The following is a 22,241-nucleotide window of genomic DNA, read 5'->3' on the forward strand; positions in this document are numbered from 1 at the left end:
CAGACAACAAGGAAACAAGTAAATACACAGAATCTGTGATTTTTTTCAAACACTGTGGTGAAATAAAACTAGATGAGGCACTCAACCCCGCCATATAAATTATACACAAAGTTGCTCTTGAATTCGGGACTGTCCTTTTCTTGCCTTTATATATATTAAACATATGTGAATCTTAAAAAAAAAAAAACCAGGTGAGGCAGTGCAAGGTGGTCAGAGAAGTTCTCGTTGATGAGATGCCCCTGGAGCAGGAACCTAAACCATGCAATTACCTGTGCCATATTGGGGAGCGTGCAGAAGAAATGACCAGAGGGATTGGGCAGGGCCCCGTAGGCCACTGGGCTTTTCCTGATTGAGGTAGAGGCCATTGCAGGGTCGTGACCTTTGAGGAACACGATCTTACACATCTTTGGAAAGGATCACTGTAGCTGCTGTGTCAAGAACAGATTGTGGCAGTCAGGGCTGGGGCAGGAGACCAGTTAGGAGGCTAAGATTAGGTGGTCCCCATGTGAATGCAGGGGAGAGGAGAAGGCATCCCGAGCAGAGTGAACAGCCTATGCAAAGGCACCTTCACGCTTTCCGGTTTTATAGGTACACCGGGGGTAAGGTAGCCGAAAGACAAGACCATAAAGGCCAGCAGAGTCCAAGCTGTAGAGAACCTTAGGGCAGTGGGGAGCCATACCAGGTGCTGAGCAGTGAGCAGCAGGGTCAGAGTAGCATTTTTGGAGCGAGCACTCTGCAGTATGGAGGACAGACCAGAGGGGCAGGACAGAGACCAGTTACACATGTCGTTTCCCCGCCACCACCATCCCAAAGAATCCTCACTCAGACCCTGGTGCAGAGCATGGGGCTCCGTGAGGAGGGGAGAGAAGTCAGGTGACGGGGTGCTATAAAGAAGGTCCACCCGCATCAGACCCGTGGCTGGGTGACCTGCCTCCAGGTGGCAGCAGAGAACCCCCAGGCAGGAGCACAGCCTCTCCCTGACCCTCCCAGCCCCCTGACCTCCTGCGGGGAAGACCTGGGCACATCTCTGCGAATTCACCTGACTGTGTAGTGGCTGCTTTTCTCCTGTCTCTCCAGTTCTTTCTGTCAGGTTGAGAGACAGGGAAGCACAGTTGCCTGGAGACAACCCACCTGAGCGCCAGATTAGACGGGTAGCTGCATTCCTGGCGTTGTGATCCCTAAGGCAGGCTGTATCCTGGGATGAAAGCTATAGACTCTGGTCTCTACCTATTGCATCCCCTGGGGAGATTGTCCCCAGCTCGCAGGGGCCAGGAGCCTCCAGCAAGCCAGCGTCTGCCTACGCTCCCTCACGTGATGGGACCTCTGTGGGCACAGTGCCCGTCGGTTCAGGACACCGTGGACACTTCCGCTGTCAGGAGCTTCCGATCTCATGGGGGCAGCAGGAGGGGCAGTAACCAGCCTGCTCAAAGGCTACTCCCGAACGGCTCGAGTGGCTGGGCTGGCTGGGGTGCACTGTCGTGCTGGAGACCAGGAGGAAGTTGGAAGTTAGCCCTGCAGCCTGACCTTGGGGGAGGTGCTGGAGGAGGAGAGAAGATAGCCCAGAGAGACACAAGGAAATCAGACCCAGCCTGACTGGTCCCGGGGGGTTCTCGTGGGGACCCACAGGGAAGGAAAGCAAACAGGCCTCAGACCACCCTTCCTCCCCTAGCATCTTTTCTTTCCTTACCTACCTGCACTGTGCCCCCACCACACTGGAAAGCCTCTGAGCCAGGGGGACCTGGTTCAAGTCCCACTTTGTCACCATCCAGCTGTGGGACCCGAGGCAGGTCACTTGATGTCTTGGAGCCTCTCTTTTCTTGTCTTTTAAAGGGTGGCTGTACCCGCCTTCCAGGGTGGTTGTGTTGACATAGTTTATGTATGATGTGTAGCCTGTGATGGGCGTTCATGCGAGGCTCCTTCCCTCCCGACCTGCTCCCAAACCTTCGGTCTACGTCTCCGTCTCTCTTCTCTGCTCTCTTTCTCTCTTCCTATGCTTTCTGCACCCAGGGTAGCCCTGGGCCCTGCCCTGGCTCCTGTTTCCCTCTGTTATCCTCAGCTGTGAAGAGCCAAGACTCGGTGACACTTCATCCTGCTACAGTGGCCTATTCTGGTTTTCCACATCGGAGATTCAGAGCACATGGTTCTAACAAAGGGCTTTTGTTCTGCTTCTGGACGCCAGAGGCTAGGGTGCACTGGCATGCTGGCGAATAACTTCACAACCAGCTTTCTGATCAAGAGCCCTGCTTTGTAGCATTTGCCAGTATCCGTGGTGTCAATACTCCCGCTGTGGCCAGTTTCAAGCTACCAGCAAGGCGTCACCCAATAGAGCTGGGAAGGGGTGCGCAAAATTGCCTCAGGGTGAAGCTGGCCCTTGCACGCCACTCCATTACTGGGTGTGTTTGGACACAGAAATGTGGGATTTCCTGGATATTTCAGTTGTTTATGGAAACAGTAGGAAGAAATACTGTGAATCGGGACTTTCACAAAACCAGGGCCCTGTGGCCACAAATGTCAGGCCGCCCTCCCGTCCCATTCCGTCTGCTGTCCTCAAAGGGCTGTTCCCTTCTCTTCGGAGTCTCTGAACTCAGATGTCCCTTCACATCACCCATATTGTAGGATATCTTCCTTTATTAATCAGGTATGTCTTACTACTCAGCCGGGACCACAGAACTCCAGAGGGCAACGTCCACACCGCATCCCGTGGAAACAGCCTCTCCTGGAGCACCTGCCCACGCCTTTCTCTTCCCGCTGCCACTACCCTGGTCCAAAGCCACCATCGTCTCCTGCCTGACGAACCCGTGCCCTCCCATCTGGTCGCCTGCTTTCTTTCTTGCCAGCCTCTAATCCACGCTCCATGTGGCAGCCAGAATTATCTTTCTAAGGATGTAAATCTGCACTTGTCATTCCCTCTTAAAGGCCTTTAGTGGCTTTCTCCTTGAGGGTTAAAAAAAAAATCCAGACTTCTTACCTGTCTGTTCTGACCCATGCCCAGCTGTGTGTCCTCATATAGGACTGCTCTCCTCGCTCACTGGGCTCAGCCCCCTGGCCTCCTTCCAGGCCCCTTCCGGTCTGAGAGTCTGCCTGCATCATTCTTTCCCCATTCTCTCATGTCTCCTACTCAGGTCCCCTCCTTAGGGAGGTCTTGCTGACCACCCCATGGAATGTGACATCCCCTTTCCCTATCATTCTTGGTCCAGCATCCTAGGTTGTCTCCAGCAATGCAGCTGTCAAAAACCAATACTTATATTATCCTGTATTCTTATGATTATATAGATCTGTTCATGTGTCTGTCTCCCCAACTAGATGAAGTTACTTGAGACTGGGAATCATATCTGTTTCATTCACTTTAGTCCCCCCCAGCACCTAATAGAGTGTCTGGAATATCACTGGTGACTTCATGAATTCACAGATGAGTGATTTTTGGATGGATGGATGGGTGGACGGTGGGTGGATGAGGAATGGCAGAGGGATGAATGGATGGAAGGGAAGATGGACAAAGTGAATGCACTTTCCCACTAGGCCATCAGCTTCTTCAGGGCAGGTACCATAATCTTGACCAACTCTGAATCCCCAGTGGCTCACACAGTGTCTGCATTGAAGAGGCACTTGATAGATTTTGGTGGTTGGATGAGCAAATTAAGAAAATAATGAATAGATGAGGTGAGATAAGTCCTATAATAGCTTCTTTCTGTCTTTGAAGTGTTCTCCTGACCCACCGTACTCCCCGGGCTCCTGCTTCTTCACGTGTGGGGTGGTGGCTAGAGGTGACATCTGATAAGGTTTTATATCCACAGGGGGTGACCTGACCTCGGTGGACCCCATGGTCCTGGAGCAGTATGTGGTGGTGGCAGACTACCAGAAGCAGGAGAGCTCGGAGATCAGCCTCAGCGTGGGGCAGGTGGTGGACATCATCGAGAAGAACGAGTCAGGTAGAGGAACCAAGCCACCTCCCTCCCTGCCCTACACTGTCACCAAGCCCCTAGGACGGGAGATATTTGGAAACACAGAAACTGCAGTGGCTGACCTGAGCTGGGCAGTTTCCCCTGATCCAGCTGATACCCTCTTAGAAAACTACCTCTGTTTGATCACAGGGCTCAAATATCACACTTGGTCACAACTCACCAGCATCCTGTTGGATCAGTTGTTACTGAGTTATTCTGAGGGTCGCTTTTCATGAACGTGTCTTCTGGTTTCAAAGCACTTGGAGACATGGAGTCCAGCATTCCACTGGAAATTTGCCTTTGGTTACCATGGGAGTCTTCGTGAAGGCTCCATCAGTTGTAGGCTATGGTGGGATGGACACATCACCTGTCTCCTCAGCCCACCTGTCATCACAAGGACCCCTGGTCATGTACACTGGCCAGGTCTGGGACAGAAGGTGGTATGATCAGACACTTAGCCTGAGTTTCCATCTGAACTCTGCATTTCACACAGTCCAGCTTGCTGCTTCTCTCTGGCCATCCATTCTCTTATATGCAAAATAGAAAAAGCTTCAAGGCACCTGGTTGTGCAGTCGGTTGAGTGTCCGACTCTTGGTTTGGGCTCAGATAACGATCTCGGGGGGGTGGTCATAGGATCAAGCCCTGTGTCAGGCTCCGCAATCAGCCCTGAGTCTGCTTGGGACTGTTTCTCCCTCTCCCTCCACCCCTCCACCCCCCTCCCTCAAAAATAAATAAATAAATCTTCCAAAGAAAAAAAAATGGGGGGGGGCGCCTGGGTGGCTCAGTCATTAAGCGTCTGCCTTCGGCTCAGGTCATGATCCCAGGGTCCTGGGATCGGGCCCCGCATCGGGACTTGCACTGGGCTCCCTGCTCGGCGGGAAGCCTGCTTCTCCCTCTCCCACTCCTCCTGCTTGTTTTCCTGCTCTCGCTGTCTCTCTCTCTCTCTGTCAAATAAGTAAATAAAATCTTTAAAAAAATAGAAAATAGAGAAAGCTTTTACTTCAAAGAACTGTTACAAGAATCAAATGAGATGCTACCTAGAGTGTGCCGACACCTAGGCCCGGCACACCGTAGGCACTCAAGAATGTGGGTTTCCTTTCCTCTTGCCTTCCTTAGCCACAAAGCAACCATTGGCACCACTGAAGGCAAAGAGCAAGGAGTAGGGGGATGAGCAGATTCTCTCCAGGAAAAAGTGACATAAACCCACTGGCTTCGTTGTGCCTAAAATGTGACATTGCCTAATAATATCATTAGCAGGCCAATCTCTGTGACACCCCAGTGGCTAGTTATGGGCCAACAAATAGGAAAGACTATGTTTGCAGCAGCATCTGGATCATGTTACCATTAGTCATGAGATCAGCATTAGCCAACCAAATTCTTTAATTAATATAGGAACTGCCATCCCCGCATCACAGCTGAAGAAACAAGACTCCAAGTACCGTGCTTACTCACCCAAGATCTCACGACAAGTTACAGAGCTAGAATTCCAAACGGTTCCAGCTGGCTCCAAGGCCATGTGACTCTCTAATTCCTGGGAATGAGTATATGCAGATGATCTAATTATTGGGAATGAGTATATGCAGATCATGGGTGTGGCTAGCATGCCCCGCAGGGACTAAGGAAGGCAGCCCCTACCTGCCCCGCAGCAGCCTGTGTGCCTGAAGTCAGGAAGAACACATTGCCGGGAGAAGAGTAGGAGCTAGGATGGGGTTGCTGAGGAGAAGCCTGGTATGTCCAGAGGCAATGGAGGAAATGGGGCCCGCAGAAGGTCCCATCTTCCAGTGGCCAACAAACTGGCAACATTTATTTTTAATTATATTTTACTGACCCAAGTAATATGTGGACACATTCTTCTTAAAACATTAATGATGAAGTTAAAATCCGTTCTTTCCCCTGGCTTCATTCAACCTTAGCCCGCTTTCCAACCCCAGATAGACCTATCAGTTTACTATGAATCCTTCTTGATAATTGAATAAACACATACACATATATGTATGTGTCTTCATGCATATGCATGTATACACATGTTTGTATGTGGTCTGTATGTCTACACGTGTGCACATGTGTAGATACAGAACCCTATGCACACACCATATTTTGCCTGTGTTGATATAATTTTGTAGTTATTTTTAACCCCAGTGGTATCATTCTGTTACATTTTGATCTGCAACCTGCTTTTTAGTCAACATTTAGCTCTTCTTATTCCTTCAACATCTGCATACTATTTGATCTGAATAAACCATGTTTTTCTCTCCCGTGAACAGTATATGCATGCACACTGGTGAGTGTTTCTTTAGGTTAGATACGAGACATAGTGCAGAACAACAGGTACACATATTTTGAATTTTAAGATACTGCCAAATGACCTGCCTCTAGACTGGCCATGGCAATTTACTCTCCCCCTAGCAACAAGGAGGGATTAGGGCAGATGGTTGAGAGCTGAGACTTTGAGGCTAGGACTGCCTAGGACTGAATCCTGGCTCTGGCGCTTTCCTTGTGACCTCTCTCTGAGCCTCGGCTTCCTCATCTGGAGACTGGGGCAGTCACATGCCGCTCCAGGGCTAGTGTGAGGATCCAGCCCGTCAGTAGCAGATGTGAAGCGCTGACCCAATCTGGCGCACCTTGCTGTCATTGTTGTTCTATTGTGACAGTTTGCTTAACCCCCACACAAATACCTACAAATAAGAGTTTTTAGGAAGACATATGACATACCTTCTAGTTTCTGGATTTGTCCACCCCATTCACTCACACACACACACACACACACACACACACACACACAGTTCCCAGCCACCAAAACTTGTATTTTGTTTTTTATTTTTTTTTAAGATCTGTTTATTTATTGAGAGAGAGAGTTGGGGGGGGGAGCAGAGGGAGAGGGAGAGAGAAAATCCCAAGCAGACTCCCTTCCAAGCATGGAGCCCAATGCAGGGCTCGATCCCACGACCCTGAGATCATGTCCTAAGCCAAAACCAAGAATCAGATGCTTAACGGACTGAGCCACCCAGGTGCCCTCCCAAAACTTATATTTTAAAAGGAGTGTCCAGTTGATTAAAGCAGCTGACTTCCACCTCAGGGAGTTCAAAAGCAAAGGCCTCCCTGTAAGACCAGGAAGGCTGCTCAGTAGTCTGCCCCTTCCTTCTCTTCTTTTTTGGGGTGTCCAGGGCTTGGAGCTGTGTGACTTTGGGGAACAAATCCTGTTTTTCTTTTTCCTTTTTTTTTTTTTTTAAGATTTATTTATTTTAGAGAGAGCACGCATGTGAGCAGGGGGAGTGGCAGAGGGAGAAAGAAAGAGAGAATCCCAAGCAGACTCCCCACTGAGTGTGGAGCCCAGTGTGGGGCTCCATCCCAGGACCCTGAGATCATAACCCAAGCCAAAACCAAGAGTCGGATGCTCAACCAACTGAGCCACCCAGGTGCCCCCAGATCCTGTTTTTCCATTTATATTGTGCAGAGCCATTTGGGCCATGTGTTAATTTACCTTTGCCGTTGTGCCCAATTACCACAAACCTGGTGGCTTCAACAACATAATTATCCTACAGTTCCGTAGGTCAGAAGTCCAAAATGGGGCCCACTAGGCTAAAATCAAGGGGTTGGCAAGGCTGAGTTCCCATCTGCAGCTTGTGGAGAGGATCTGCTTCTTTGCCTTTTCCAGTGTCTAGAGGCCACCCCATCCCTTGGCTCACGGTCCCTGCCTCCATCTTCAGAGCCGTGCTGCCCCTTTCTTGTCTCCTCTGCAGCCGCGTCTCCCCCGACTCTTATTCTGCCCTCCCTGTAATTACATGGGGCCCACCCAGATCATCCCAGATAGGCCCCTATTTTAGTTTGGCTGCTTTGCGACCTTAATCCTACCGCCTGCAGCCTGAATTCCTCTGTGCCATGTAATTTACCATATTCACAGGTTCTGAGAGTTAGGACATGGACATCTTTGGCGAGTCATGATTCTGCCCACCACAGGGTACAAGCTCTTTCTCTAAAGAAGGAGGGCCTGTGGGTCTGGGTGAGAGGCCTCTCAGGCAGTTTATACTGCAGCCAGATTGACCCTGACGTGAGCAAATGCACAATCAGTGTCTCGGCCAAGTCATTAGAACAGTGGCTTCAGCATCAGACAGCCCTGGGTGTACCTAGCAGCTCTTGCCTAAGCCGTGTGAACTTGGACAAGTCTACTCACTTCTTAGAGCCTAGGTTTCCTCATCTGTGCCATGGGGATGATAATGTGAAAATTAGACAAAATAGTGCAAGTAAAATGGTTAGTGCCTTGCATACCTTAGTGCAGATAGCTACGTTCTTTACTCTGGTCATTCAGGACGACCTTTCTGTCCCCTGTCCCAGACTCAGGAGTGGGTTTCTTGTTAGGCAGCCCTGAGCAGTTAACACGGGGAGCTGTGTTCCACAATAAAATGGCGACTTTCTCGCCCTACCCTGAGCGTTGACTTATGTAGTGGCTGAACATGTTACTGTGTTCCGACCCCCAGACTTCACACCTAACCCAACTAACCTCAGTCTGCTCTCTCATTTTCCCAGGTTGGTGGTTCGTCAGCACTGCCGAAGAGCAAGGCTGGGTCCCCGCAACCTGCCTGGAAGGGCAGGACGGTATGCAGGATGAGTTTTCCCTACAGCCCGAAGAAGGTAGGAAGGAGCTGGAGGCTTGCGCTTGCTGGAGAGACCTGTGCTGGTCCCATCACCCATGTAGGGACCTCCTTACCCAGCCCGTCCCTGCTCTTCAGCCTCTGCCCCCAAGTCTCAGTGGCTCGCTGGCTCAGGACATGAAGCCAGGCCGTGGGGTTGGGGCTGACGGCAAGCCTGCCCTTTCTTAGGGGCTTTTGGGAGCCAACTCAGGTGAGCCTGGCCAGAGCTGGGGCCCTAACACCTCCATGGGACCCCAGGAGGGCCCCAGCCTGATCACCGTCAGCACCTCACTATTCTTCCCCTGAACTATTCTGATGGCCAGGATGCTGGGGCTCCTACCGGCTCATTTGCAAGACAACTGAAGCTTTCTATAAACATCTGTGCTTTCTCAGTGACTCGAACCGGGCATCAGGATTAGGGCCAGCCCTATCCACTTACCCACACACACTTCCGTTTCTAGGAGAACATACCCGCCAGGTGTCCCGAAGGGTGGTTCCTGCAAAGCCAGAAATACTACCACCCAACTGACTCCCGATTTCCCCACTAGGAGCATTCCTGAAACCAGAGGACGAGTTCATCTTAGCTAATGAACAGAAGGTTTTGAGAGCCAGACAGACTTGAATGTGAATCAGCTGCACCATTGTGGGCTGAGTAGGGCCAGCGGCTTAACCTGTCCCTACTTAGCCCCCTCCTCTAAAAATGGAAATGATGATGTCTATATCATGGGATTTTTTTTTTCTTAGTTAAATGAGATTCCATATGCAAAGCATTTGCCAAAGAAGCTGAAACAACAAATAACCAGGAACAGTTAATATATAGCTATGCCTTACCCAGGGTTGAGCATTTGGGGCTTTTAGCTGACTGTTTGGGGGAAAGCACAAAACCACTTTCTGTGCTTATCAGGAAAGAGGGTGAGAAGAAGGGGGATATTTCTGTGCTCAAAGGTTAACAAACAAATGTATATATGGCTTTGCGTTTAGTGTTATGAGGGCCACACCTGTCAGAGTAAAACGTCTGTTGGTTTGCTCAGTTTTGTGGGGCCCTCCAGGCACTAGGGGCTGGGCCAACTAAAAGAATCAACTCAGATTCAGGGTTTGTGATATACTGCATTGAAACTGTAGCTCCCTTTGACAGTTAATGATGAGCATTACGGGCATCCCTCTGTAAGGGATTGATGATTAACCCCATTTTACAGATAAGGAGACAGGCCCAGAGAGGTAGAGACACCTGCCTGGGGTCACACAGCTAGAAGATAGGAGAGAGACCACATTTTCCTAAGTCTGTACATTTTTCTTCCCCCCGACACAAGGGCTTCTCTTAGTGCCTCTTTGTAAGTCACGCTAGGAATAGAATTATGTCCACTTGTGGCCTCTGCACCCAAGTCCAAGGTTAATACCCAAGAACTTGGTCCTTTTAAGACACCTGGGGCTTGGCATAGGCTCCGAAATAATTACTCCTAAATGGGACCACGTGCTTGGTGTCCCCTTTGCCTCCAGACACTGGAAGTGCCTTCTCCTCACCTCTGCCTTCTGCCCTTCACCTCCACATGCTGCCTGTCCAGTTTCGTGGAGGTACTGGTCTTTGCCCCGGCCCGTGGGCCGCCGCCGGACTCTGGGGGACTTGTATGCCATCAGCTGGCGTCAAGGTGCCTACCTTGGGGTTTTCTTCCCTGGTCGGTGTTTGGAGCCGGGTCCTTGCATCTGCATGTACCTTCCTGCTCGGGGACTGCCCTTGCCTGTTGCATGTGAGAAACTGACCTTGTCTGTACCCTGTGCGTGTTGGCATGTAGGTCTGGGCAGTCTTTCTCAGCCTGGGGCTCTAAAGTTTCCCAGGTTAAAAAATAATGCCTGGGGCCTCTCTAATGCTGAGCCAGTGACCTGTTTCTGTCATCAGACACATTATAAGGGAAAGAAAGCCATGTCAGACTGTCCTAAGCAAAAAGGAAAGTGTACTAACTCATCCCTGAAAAGTCTGGGGAAGGACTAGCTACAAGCATGGCTGGATCTGGGGGCTTCAAAACGTTGCCGGGACCTGGGACTCACTCTCCCCACCTCTGCTCTGCAGTCTGCCTTGCTGACACTGTTTTCTTGTGACAACAGTTCCAGGTACCTTTCAGGGTTTCAGGGATACCCACCCAAGGAAGTGCTTCTTCAACACAAGGCCTAGGACTGGGGCTGACTGACCTGCCTGGGTCACATGCTGTCCCTGAACCCATCACAGTGGCCAGGGGAATATAGCACTTTGGCCAGGGCAGGGTCATGTGTGCTCCCCCTCCCCCAGGCAGTGGTGAGGTCGACCTTACCCAGACTGTGTGGACAGAGGCTGGTAGCACCAGCAGAGGAAGAGCAGACAGATGCAAAGCAGGCTGGGTCAGCAGGCACCTGCCAGCAGTCTGCATGGTCTCCCACCTTGAGCTTTGTTAAGGATCGCTGAGTGTTTCATGGAGCCCAGGGAGACTGTCCGGATGCCAGAGCCTCTCCCTGTGTAATTCAGCTGAAGGATCGGGCCCCACGGGAGTCCAGGGCCCACAGGACTGCCTATATTTAGTCTAGGACCCAGGCAGCACCCCTTCCCCCCCAACCAAATAGAACTGCTGTGCATCTGCGGGCTTGAATGACCCCCCTGCACCCTCACAGCTCCCACACCCCACACTGCAGCCACCATGAGTGAGGGTAACAGCTCTGCTGTACATGGGATCTGTGTAACTCGAGTCAGCTCAGCCCCCACAGAGCAGGTCAGTGGGCTAGATCAATCAATAAATAAACTCCCCGTGTGTCTGCCGCCTCCCTCGACACCAGTTGGACAGGCCACAGGCAGCCTGTGGTGTTTTCCCAAAGAGAGACCTGCCGTCAACACCCACAGCCCACAGCTGGCTCAGTCACTCCCTGGGGGCTGGAATGTAACCAAAACAGGAAAGCCCTTTCCTCTCCTTGCCCGTGTCTTCTGGGACACGCATCCGTTCTGTCTCAGCAGTGACTGCTGACAGGGTGGAGCACAGGAGCTCTTCTCTCGTTCTCGCGAGGACCCTGCCGGAGTGTGACAATGAGCAGTCTCCCAGCAGAGCCTGAGCAGCAGTCCCGTGGCTTGGAGGGGAAAGAGTGGGGAACCACAGAGAGTGAGGTGGAAGGCACCCCAGTTACGTTAATGAAAATTGAAGCAGGCAGTGATTTTACCATGTGTGTATATGTATATATGTGTGTGTGTTTATATATAAAATCATGATGTGCACCCTTAGAACTGAGACAGTGTTAAATGTCAATTACACCTCAATAAAAAAAAAACCCGAAACATTCAAAATAAAATTGAAGCTTCAGGCATGGTTGGATCCAGGGGCTTGAAAATAATTAACGAAAAACCAAGATCAGTTATCAGCTAGGTAACAAAAATTGCTTTAAAAATTAAAAAAAAAAGGAAAGATGGGGCGCCTGGGTGGCTCAGTCGGCTAAGAGTCTGCCTTCGGCTCAGGTCATGATCCTGGAGTGCTGGGATGAAGCCCCATGTCAGGCTCCCTGCTCAGCGGGGAGTCTGCTTCTCCCTCCCCCTGCTCATTCTCTCTCTCTCTCTTTCTTACTCTCTCTCAAATAAATTAATAAAATCTTTTAAAAATTTTTAAAAAGAAAGAAAGTTACTTGCTGTCACCCCCTTGATAGTGATTTCAGCCTGAAACTATCTGCTGCCAAAAATCCAGCTCATCCCTGACCCCTCCACCAGCAGGAGCTGTGGAAGAGCCACAGAAGAGTTAACCCCCTCTGGCATGAGCAAGGTGGCTCTCACCAGGTCCTCCATTTTACTAAACATTGACTAATTAACTAAACAGTTACACAGTATTCCTGGTGCCATGCCCAGTGCTAGAGACAGAGGAATGAATGAGACAGACAAAAATCCCTACCTTCATGGCATTTATATTCTAGCAAGGAACACAGACACAAAATGCAATAAATAAGTAAATCATATGCTGTGTTAGAAGGCAATTCCTGGTATGGGGGAGAAAATAAACCTAGGTAAGGGGGTTGAGGATGCCATGGGTCTGAATACTGCATAAAGCAAGGTCCAGGAAGGTGACCTTGAAGCACAGCTTTGAGGAAGGTGAGGATGAATGCGTGACACTGAGGGATTTCAGAAGGATTGGGACCTGACCTTTGTCCTGCATCCTGTTCATGCTTGCCCGGGGTCATCCAGACCCAAATGAGGGTCTAGAGGGTCCCCAGAAATTTCTGGAGGAAATCCTTCCCTCTGATGGGCAAGGCATCTCTTGGATCATAGCCTTGGCCATCAGCATCTCAGGACTCTCACGGTCCTTGACTTAACCCAGCATCCCTTTGTTCCCACAGAGGAGAAGTACACAGTCATCTACCCGTATACAGCTCGCGACCAGGATGAAATGAATCTAGAGAGAGGGGCCGTGGTGGAGGTCATCCAGAAAAACCTGGAAGGCTGGTGGAAGATCAGGTACCTGCTGCAGCTGGGTGGGTTTCAGGTCACACAGTCTCTGGGTACCCAGAGGTCTGTATGTGATTGCAGATGGATGGGGTAAGGTTTTCACCTGAGCCATAAAAGGATGCTTCTCCTCAGTGCCCTTTGGCCTCGCTGCCTATCCAGATCCTTCTCTAAAATTCCATAATAAGCAAAACCTCCAAACACATAGATGGCAGTAACCCCGTTGAGCAAGACTGGTTTCTACCTCCACGTGTTTCTCATAAGGAGAAGCTGTGCTGCCCTGTGTGGACGATTTCCCACCCCAGCCCTACTCTGAGACCAGTACGATGCATAACACCACAGGGACTGTAACTCATCCTCGAGCTGATCATGTGTCCTCATCTCAGAATCCAATAGTAAAAGCAGGAGACTGGCTTTCAAGCTCTCTGTCACAGCTCTTTTACCCACGTGAAGAATCAGCACCCCATGATTATGTAGGGTGACCAACTCATTCTGGCCTGCCTGGCACTTTCCCAATTTTGGTAATGAAAGTCCTGGGCACCCCTCCTTGGTCACCTTAGTAGGCGGCTGTGGCCACAAGAAATTAGGGCAAGGAAAGAAGTCTGAGGTCCCTGGGACCTGGTTGTCTGTGCAGCGATGTGAGGCAGGGCATTAGGGCCACTCATAGGGGGCCAAGCCTGTGGCACTTCGTTCATTCACTCAACACACACACACCAAGAATGTGTTCCGGGCCAAGCCCTATTCTGGGAGTTGGGGAGTCGACAATGAGAAAGACACAATCGTTCACAGCAGAGGCACAGAAATCAGGCTCAGTTACGGGGCAGGGTGGTCATGTGTGGGGATCTGGAGCACAGAAGAGGGGCTCCTCAGCCCAGGGGTCAGGAAGGCTTCCTGAGAGGGGCTGCTGAGGAACTGAGGTTTGAAGCAGGAGTGGTTTCACCGGGTCCCTCGTGAGGTTGCGGTACGATGTCAGTGAGGCATGCCATCATCTGAAGGTTCAGCTGAAGCTGGAAAGAGACAGAGCACGGATTTAAACTAGAACCTTTCTCACCCAGAGCCACTCACTTCTGTGTGTGTTGCTGTGCTTACGGCTTTGCGACCTCAGACAGTCAGCTGTTTGGTACTGACAGGGGCCTGGGTCGGATGTGGCGTGACGTTTTTCAGCGAGGACAAGATGTACTCCCTCTCAGAGGGTATTTTAAGATTGAAAGACATCAAATTCTGCAGATTTCTCTCTCCTAGAAATTGGCTTCCAGTTATAAAGGACCTTTTTGTCATCGAAACACAGTGCCATTTAGTTCTTAAAGTGATTCCTGACAAGAGATTTGGCCTTGCCATATGTCATCTCTAGTCATTTAGGTCTATTTAACTGTCCCCAAAGGCGTGGGCACGCACCTGTTTTGTGGGTCAGACCAGTGGCATGCTTGTAAATAGTTAACATCCAGTTCTCCAAGGGAATGCTGCCCTTGAGTTGTGGTGTTTGCCAATTTCTATAGGTGTAAATACTCCCATCAGGTGATTTCAGGCCATCCGTGCAATGTCTGTAACTGTGGGGTTTGGAAGAGATGGACACAGTTGACTGTCCCGAGCTGGTGCGAGTGGGCTCCAGCACTCCTCTGGTCCAGATTGACCCCTCCGGCCATGCTGTTAAACTGAGCTCCGTTGTGCAGAGAATTAAGTGATCATCTCACTCATTGAGTTCCTTTGGAATTCAGTGAGCTGTCTGTCAGGGTTTCGGTCTCTGTGCAGTTCAGGGACCGCCAGCTGATTCTTAGCAAGCCCTGCAACCAGACCCTGACTGACTTCGTTCCCCTCTGAAGGGAACACGTTTAATCTACTTGTTAACCCATGTGACCGGAGCCCGCCCTGCCCGTGCCAGGCTTTGTGCCAGAAGCTGGGGCTGCTGGGAAGAGGTAGCCACACGCAGAGGTTAGGAGCAGAGACTAGGTCTGAATCCATTTCTGCCGCCTCTCAGGGTTGGATGGATGAAATATGTCCACAGCTATAAAGTGGTTGGAACAGACTGGCACACAGGAGGTGCCCACTAAGTGCCAGTTATCATTGTCATCATTGTCATTGCTGCAGTGACAGTAACAGAACAGCGAGCGTAGCAGGTGCTTTATGGCTGCTCGCCTTTGCCAGGCCCGTGGGCAGATTGTCCATTTGTCCTTTTATTTCTTCGTTCCGTTCACTGGCCCCGAGGCTCTTGCCACACAGAGATCGATCAAGTACCATCTCTGCCCCAGGCGTGTGTGTTCATACTGGGGAGACAGAACCACGTAGCCAAGTGTCGCCGTGTGTCATAGGTGCTGGGGTGGTGGTGTGTGCGGCAGGCAGGGCAGCACTGTGGAGGGAGGGCTTCGTTCTCTGTGAGGTTCAGGAAAGGCTTGAGAAAGGAAATGACATTAAGCAGAGCTGGGAAAGAAGAGCAGGGAGGAGAGTGGAAAGGGGCTTTCCTGACACAGGGTTTCCAAGAGCGGAGGCTGGGGAAGTGAAAGATGGTGGTGCATTTGGGAGACTACAAGCCTTATAGGGTGGGAAGGACATGGAGGTTGCTGTGAGAGATGAGGCTGGGAGGCCGGCAGAGGCCAGGTTGGAAAGGCCTTGAATGCCAAGCTGAGGGCAGCAAGGGGTGTGCCAGCTTCTGGCCCATCGCTTCTGCCATCTGGGACGTGAAGCCCAGCTTCTTCCCAGGGGCCTGACCGAGCAGCCTCCCCAGCATCCTTTCTCCTCCCAGGTACCAGGGCCGAGAGGGCTGGGCCCCAGCCTCCTACCTGAAGAAGAACAGTGGGGAGCCCTTACCCCCGAAGCTGGGCCCTGGCTCCTCAGCCCACACCGGCGTCCCCGACCTGGACGGAGTTTCCCGGCAGCAGAGCTCGGTGGGCCGGGATAGGGAGCTGCTCAACAACCAGAGGGACGGCCGATTTGAAGGCCGCCCGGTGCCTGACAGCGACATCAAGCAGAGTGAGTGATCACCCCCTGCCCCTGCAACCCCACCAAGCTCGTGCTTGGGGGGCTGCGTGCCTACTACGTGCCAGGCTCCATGCTCAGAGCTCCTCACATGTTGTCCCTCATCCTCACAACAGCCCTGCTGCCCCACATCCTGTAGACAGGAAATCCTAGGTAGCTTAATCTACACCATGGTTTTTCCACCATCTCATGGTGATCGAGAGAGCTACTGTTTCTCAAGCCCTACTGTGTGTCGGGAATCTTATAATTCGTCTCATTGGCTCCTTGTAATGACTTTTGAGGGACTAAATTACTTTTGTTTTACAGATTAGGACCCAGAGACATTAGGTGGGTTGTCCCGGGGCCACCCAGCTAGTAAACGGTGGGGCTGGGACTTGAACCCAGGCCCTCGTGACTCCAGTGCCTGTGCCCTCTCTGCATGGCCTCACTTCTGAGCCAGAAGAAGTTGACCTTGTGTTGATTTACTCTAACCACAGTTCTTCACCCATCTTCCTTTCCATAGCCTCCCATGTATATGTTTCTGTTTAATGTTCCCAACACACCTAAGAGTAGGCCTCCTTATTATTGTCTGTGACCTGCACAGGACCCCAGCCTCAGGCATGTAGCCCTGTCCTGGTTGGTTGTACTGGGGGCAGGGGGGGGTGCCAACTGCTGGGAAAGTCCCCTGCCCTCCCCCTGGCTAGGCTTCTGCTAGGCTTCTCCAGCTATTTACAGTGGCTCAGAAAACTGCTAGAAGTCAGTGAATTCTTGAAACTCAAGAATTTCTCAGTCCTCTGCTCAGCTGATTTCTCAGAAGAAAACACTGACATGCCATGGTGGGGGGAGTTCTGGCCAGCCCCTGCTTTCTGTGGTTCTCTCATGGACAAGAGCCCAGGGGGATTCCCATTAACACTAGAGCAAATGAGACTCTGAAACCCCACATCTTCGTGAGGATATAGGTTCAGATGCTCAAGCAAAGATTCTCCCCCTCCCCCTTCCGCACACACACACCCAATAACAGGGGCTCAAATAATTTAGGTGTTTGTTTCTTTCTCACAAAGTGGTCCAGCTCCATGTCCAGGGCTGCTATGGAAGCTCCATGAGTCAAGAGTCTTGTTACATGCTGTCTATCTTGTGTTGCCCTCATCTTTCTAGTCCAAGATGGTGCCCCACTCGTCCAGCCAATGAAAAAGGCAGGGGGAAGGAGAGGTACACACTTTGCCCTCTGTCACATCCCACTGGCCAGAACTGAGTGACAGGGCAATACCTAGCTGCAAGGGAGTCTGAGAACTGCAGCCTTTTTGTAGCAGCTAAGTGTCTGGCTAAAACTCTGTTGCTATTGAATTCTAACAGAAGACAGAGGAGATGGGTATTTGAGAGATTAGCAGTCCTCTCCACGTCCCAGCTGCTAAACTAGCCGTCTGTGTGGACTCGTGCTGAGCCAGCTCATGGGGTGACACATGCTCTGCCTTGAGCCAGGAGCCTGGACCACTGCTGTCATCCTCTTGACGCTGAGACCCTGAGCGAAGGCAGCCCAATTCCAGAGCAAAAAGCCCCGGTGTCCTCAGTCTGTTTAATATTGCACGCCCTCCAGGTGCCAAGCGCCTGGTACGTACTGTTGACTTTCATCTCTGCGCTGCCCCTGGGGGGCCAGCATTATCCCCCTTCTACAGATGGGGCCTGTGGGTCAGAGTCAGATGACTGGTGGCAAGCCAGCCCCCGGGTTATACTGAAGCCTGCGCTTTTCGGCCTCCGTGGAAAGCTTCTCATGGCTCCAGCGCATGGGCAGTCCTGAGGGTCCTGAGCCAAGTCTGAGCAGCCCCTTCCCGGTCAGGCTGTTCCTTCCCACGAGAAGGGTCTCAGGGGCTCACTAATACCAGCCCGGAGCGTGATGCCTGATCCTCTGCAGGACAGAACGGGTCTTTCCTGGTGTCTCCCTCAGGACTGCATCTGTAGAATTCTGCACCTGTGTGCAATAAGATCTCATCTCTCTACAGGATCACCCAAGATGAGGCAGAGACCACCTCCTCGCCGGGATATGACCATAGTAAGTGGACCATTGCTGCCGGGAAGCCAGCCCTTGACCTGAAACGGGCCCCTCACAACCACCATGCTCTTTCCAGAGATGCTCTCTTGCCTCTCCACACAGCTGCCTCATGAAGCAGGCTGTACAAGCGCTGGTCCCAGCCCCAGGGGAAAGGCTAGGGTCCCAGGGCGGGGGAAGCAAGTTACCTATCTATGGCTTTGGGACAGTTAGGTCTCAGACGTGCTCTCTGCTTCCTGAGCTCACCATTTATTAAGCATCAGTTGGGTGCCCTGCAATGTACTGGGTGGGTGCTTCAAGACATTAACTTATTGAATGCTTATAGTGACCCACCAGGTAAATCCCCATTCTACAGAAGACAAAACTGAGGTTCCAGAAGGAAAGTGATTTGCCCAAAGGCGCACAGCACACATAAGCAGTATTTCCAACCCTGGAAATGGGTTGGACCAGGATGGGTCTGACCTGCAAATCTGTGTTCTTTCCACAACCCTCGCTGCCTCTTGAGTTCAGAGACTATTGTCCCGCCTCAGATTTTCATGATTGTCAGTAAATGTCCCATGTTTCTCCTCGCTCCGTAGGTGGTGGGCCAGTGACCCATCTAGGAGATGATGATCTGAGTGGTCCTCTGTGTTTTGTCCCTTAGAATCCAAATGGGTCCAGCAGCACCCTTCAAGGGTGATTGTGTGCCCCAGTCCCTTAGTGCCTCCCCCCTTCAGCCAATGGTAACGGATTTACCCTGGACTTAGCACTGTGTTTAATTGTGCCAGCCTCGTGGTCTCAACCTGCCCAAGCCTCCCATTCCACCCCAGGTGGAGGAAGAGTATTACACCATTGCTGAATTCCAGACAACCATCCCTGATGGCATCAGCTTCCAGGCAGGTCTGAAGGTCGAGGTGAGTGGACCTGGTATCCCTTTGCCTACTTGTGACTCTTCAGCTGTGGCACCACCTCCTGCTTCTCTCGTTTCTCTCTTCTCACCTCCTACTTCTTCCTTCCTTCCTTCCTTCCTTCCTTCCTTCCTTCCTTGCTTCCTTCTTTGCTTCCTTCTTTCCTTCCATTCTTTGTGACAGCTTTACTGAGGTATAATTCACACTATACAATTTGCTGGGTTTAAATTATACAATCCAATGGTTTCTGGCATATTTACGGAGTTGTGCAGCCATCACCACATTCAGTGTTAGAACATTTTCATCGCCCAAAAAAGAAACCCTGTACACATTTACTGTCACTCCCTGTTTCCCCTCAGTCCCTCCCCGCCCCCTGCCCCTAGCCCTAGGCAACCACTAATCTGCCTTCTCTCTATATAGCTTTGCCTGTTGTGGACATTTCATATAAGTGGAATCATACACCGTGGGATCTTTTGTGACTGCCTCGTATTCTGTTTTTATCACCACCTACTTCCCTTCTTGCTTCTCTCTCTCCTTTTCTTCCCACTCCTTTGCTAGTCTGCTCCATTCCTGCACAAAGGCCAGCACAAATCCTTTCTCGCCTTCCATTTCTTTTCTTTCCTCATGGAGTTAGAGGCTCCTGCCCGTGTTTCCTGGAGAGCCTGCAAGTAAGGGTGGAGCACTAACTGCCAGGCACTGAACTGAGCACTTCACCTACAGCCTCTCTCTTAATCTTTTACTCTTGCGAGGCAGGACCATTAACAATCCCCATTTTTCAGATGAGGAAGCTTTGGCTCAGGAAGAAAGGTGCTGTCCAGAATCACACAGCTAAAACGTGGCAGAGCCGTTTGAACCCATGTCTGTCTCCAGATTTGAACCAGGAGTGTTAACATCCTATTGTTATTGATCTCCTGGACATTTGGGAACTCCAGGAGGGTAGAGACCATATCTGTTTTTCTACTCTTGTGTCCTTACAGCTAGCACAGTGCTTGGAGGAAATATTGTTGAACTGATGAAAATTTGTCTGCCCACTAGCCTCCTGCTTAACACTCAGAAGGCCAGCAAGTGTCTTCTTCGTTCTTGCCCAGAGCCCTAGCATCGGGGCTGGTCCACAGTAGGTGCTCAGTAAACCGTTGCTGTAGGAATGAATGTTGGGGTGATTGAAGGAAATAAGGAGTAAATGGATGACTGTTATCAGCGCATAAGTGTGGTATGCCCTGAGGGTCTTTAATCACTCTCTAAGAGATCTGCAAAGCACCCACTGTTTTCCCTCCAGCCCTGACACCTCCTGCCTCTCTCTCTTGCCCATCATGCCCTCTTTCCCATCGTGCCCTGGGCCAGCTGCCCAGTCAGCTCAGCAGAAGGTAGTTTCCTAAAGGTGTATCCTGGGCCTCAGCACCATTGATTCTGCCCTGGCCTCTCCAGAAGCTTGTCCTCAAGCCAAGTGTCTTTCAACCCATTGAAGGAGGGCTGTCTGCAGGGACATTTAAAGAGCTTGAGCTAAAGTCTCTCAAACTAATTTTTATAAAATGTAAATCCCGATCTATGTAGATAGACTGAGGGGAAAGCAGAAATACCCACAAAGTTCTAAAAGGGTGTTTCTCCTGCCCTTTCTTTTTTCCATCCTGACCCTCCCAACTTCAAATCTACACAGAGAACTCACAAGGCATCTTGCTTGTGCTGCAACATCATTCTATGCCCAGGTCCCCCATTTTGCTGCCGTAAAACTTATACGTCCAAGTCTCACATGAAACATGTGACTTCTCCTTAATATCTTTTCACCTCTAAGACCTTCCTCCAAACAAAGTCTGTTCCCGTTGCTTTTCTGCGATCCCCACTGGTCAAGCTGGCCCTTCCCCAGCTCTTTTACTGTCTCTACCAGGAATGACCTTGCTTTAACCCAGCTCCTAGCGCTCCACCTGCCTTCCCATAGAAGGCACTCAAGGTCATTTTTTGAATTGAACTTGGCATCTCAAAATCCAACTTATTCTTCAAATCCGTGCTTCTTCTGTGAAGCCTCCCCTGATTCACATTGGTTTCCCTGCCCTGCCCTGTTATGGCTTCTCTGGGGCCATATATCTCAGTCTTTAGTTGAAGACAGTCCCTCACTTCTGTACATGCTTGCTTGCTTGCTTGCTTGCTTGCTTGCTTGCTTGCTTGCTTTCTTTCTTTTTCTTTTTTTTAAGATTTTATTTATTTGAGAGAGAGAGAGAGAGGAAGAAAGCACAAATAGAGGGGAGGGGCAGAGGGAGAGGGAGAAGCAGGCTCCGGGCGGAGCAAGGAGCCCCATGTGGGGCTCGATCCCAGGACCCCGGGATCATGACCTGAGCCGAAGGCAGACGCTTAACGACTGAGCCCCCCAGGCGCCCCCTGTACGTGCTTTCTTGACATCATAAGAAGTGAGTGTGGTTTTCCCCTCCTTCTTCAGTGATGTTTTGGGTTTTGTCTTCCAAATTGAAAGTCCTCTTCCCTTGGCACTTTGAACAGAGTGCTCTGTTCTCTTCTCACGTCTGGTGCTACTGGTCAGAAGCTACTACCTACCTAATGCTTGTTGTCTTGTTCGGTATCTGTCCCTTCTCCTGTTTTCTCAGGAGTTCCTCACTATCTTTAATAGGATGGAATTTCAGTAAAGTGTGTCTCTTTCTATCCCGCTCAGCACGTGGTGGGCCTCTTTGATCTAGGCCTCAGGAGATCTTCCCAGAGTTGTGTCCCGTCGCTCTCTTTATTCTTTCCTCCCGGGGGCAGTTACAATTACACAGCTGTGCGACCTCCTGGCCCTACTCTCCACGTCTCTTAACTTTTCTTTCGCATTCTCCATCTTCGTGCCTTTGTGCTACATTCCTGGAGCATTCTGCCTCACCTTCTAGCTCATTCATCGGCTCTTTAACAGTTCGGTTCGTCACTGATTTTACCTCAGCAATCGTAGTTTCCATGTCCGAGAGCTCTTACCGATTCCTCTTCCGGGTCGCCTGTTCTTGTTTCAGCATAGCCTGTTCTTTTATGAATGCGACGCCCTTCCATACCTCTCTAAGGGTACTAAGTATGTTGAATTTAAGGTCCTATTATTATGGTCCATTACCTCTTTTCTCAGTTGTACGTCCTTTGCCGCAGCGTGGGTGTTTATTTAAGTTCTTCTCATGGCGTTAGTACCCACCTTGGGCTGCGCAAGACGAGGCAGCAGTCAGGCGGCCCAGCTGGGGCGTGTACACAAGGGGCTGGACACCTGCCAGGGGTTTCAGTGCCAGGTGGGGGGCTTCTGAGCCAGCCACTGAATGGTGCTGGGTGTCTCTGATCCAAGCTCCCACATTCACTGCATGCACTTGTGAGCAATCACCATTTTTCTTCTGCCTGCCC

At 50.9% G+C, this 22,241-nt stretch overlaps 1 protein-coding gene across 1 annotated transcript in view; it reads left to right on the forward strand.

Annotated features, from left to right (window-relative positions):
• The window catches only part of SH3PXD2B (SH3 and PX domains 2B), a 101,165-nt gene that overhangs the window by 68,337 nt on the left and 10,587 nt on the right, over positions 1–22,241 (forward strand). Inside the window, exons 7-12 of the mRNA XM_027606906.2 lie at positions 3,795–3,929; positions 8,466–8,570; positions 12,902–13,019; positions 15,745–15,971; positions 17,954–18,003; positions 18,768–18,893. Of these exons, the coding sequence (XP_027462707.1) occupies positions 3,795–3,929; positions 8,466–8,570; positions 12,902–13,019; positions 15,745–15,971; positions 17,954–18,003; positions 18,768–18,893 (761 nt within the window). The remainder of the gene's footprint in view (positions 1–3,794; positions 3,930–8,465; positions 8,571–12,901; positions 13,020–15,744; positions 15,972–17,953; positions 18,004–18,767; positions 18,894–22,241) is intronic.

Source organism: Zalophus californianus, chromosome 5, assembly GCF_009762305.2.
Source record: "Zalophus californianus isolate mZalCal1 chromosome 5, mZalCal1.pri.v2, whole genome shotgun sequence".
Lineage (NCBI taxonomy): Eukaryota > Metazoa > Chordata > Mammalia > Carnivora > Otariidae > Zalophus > Zalophus californianus.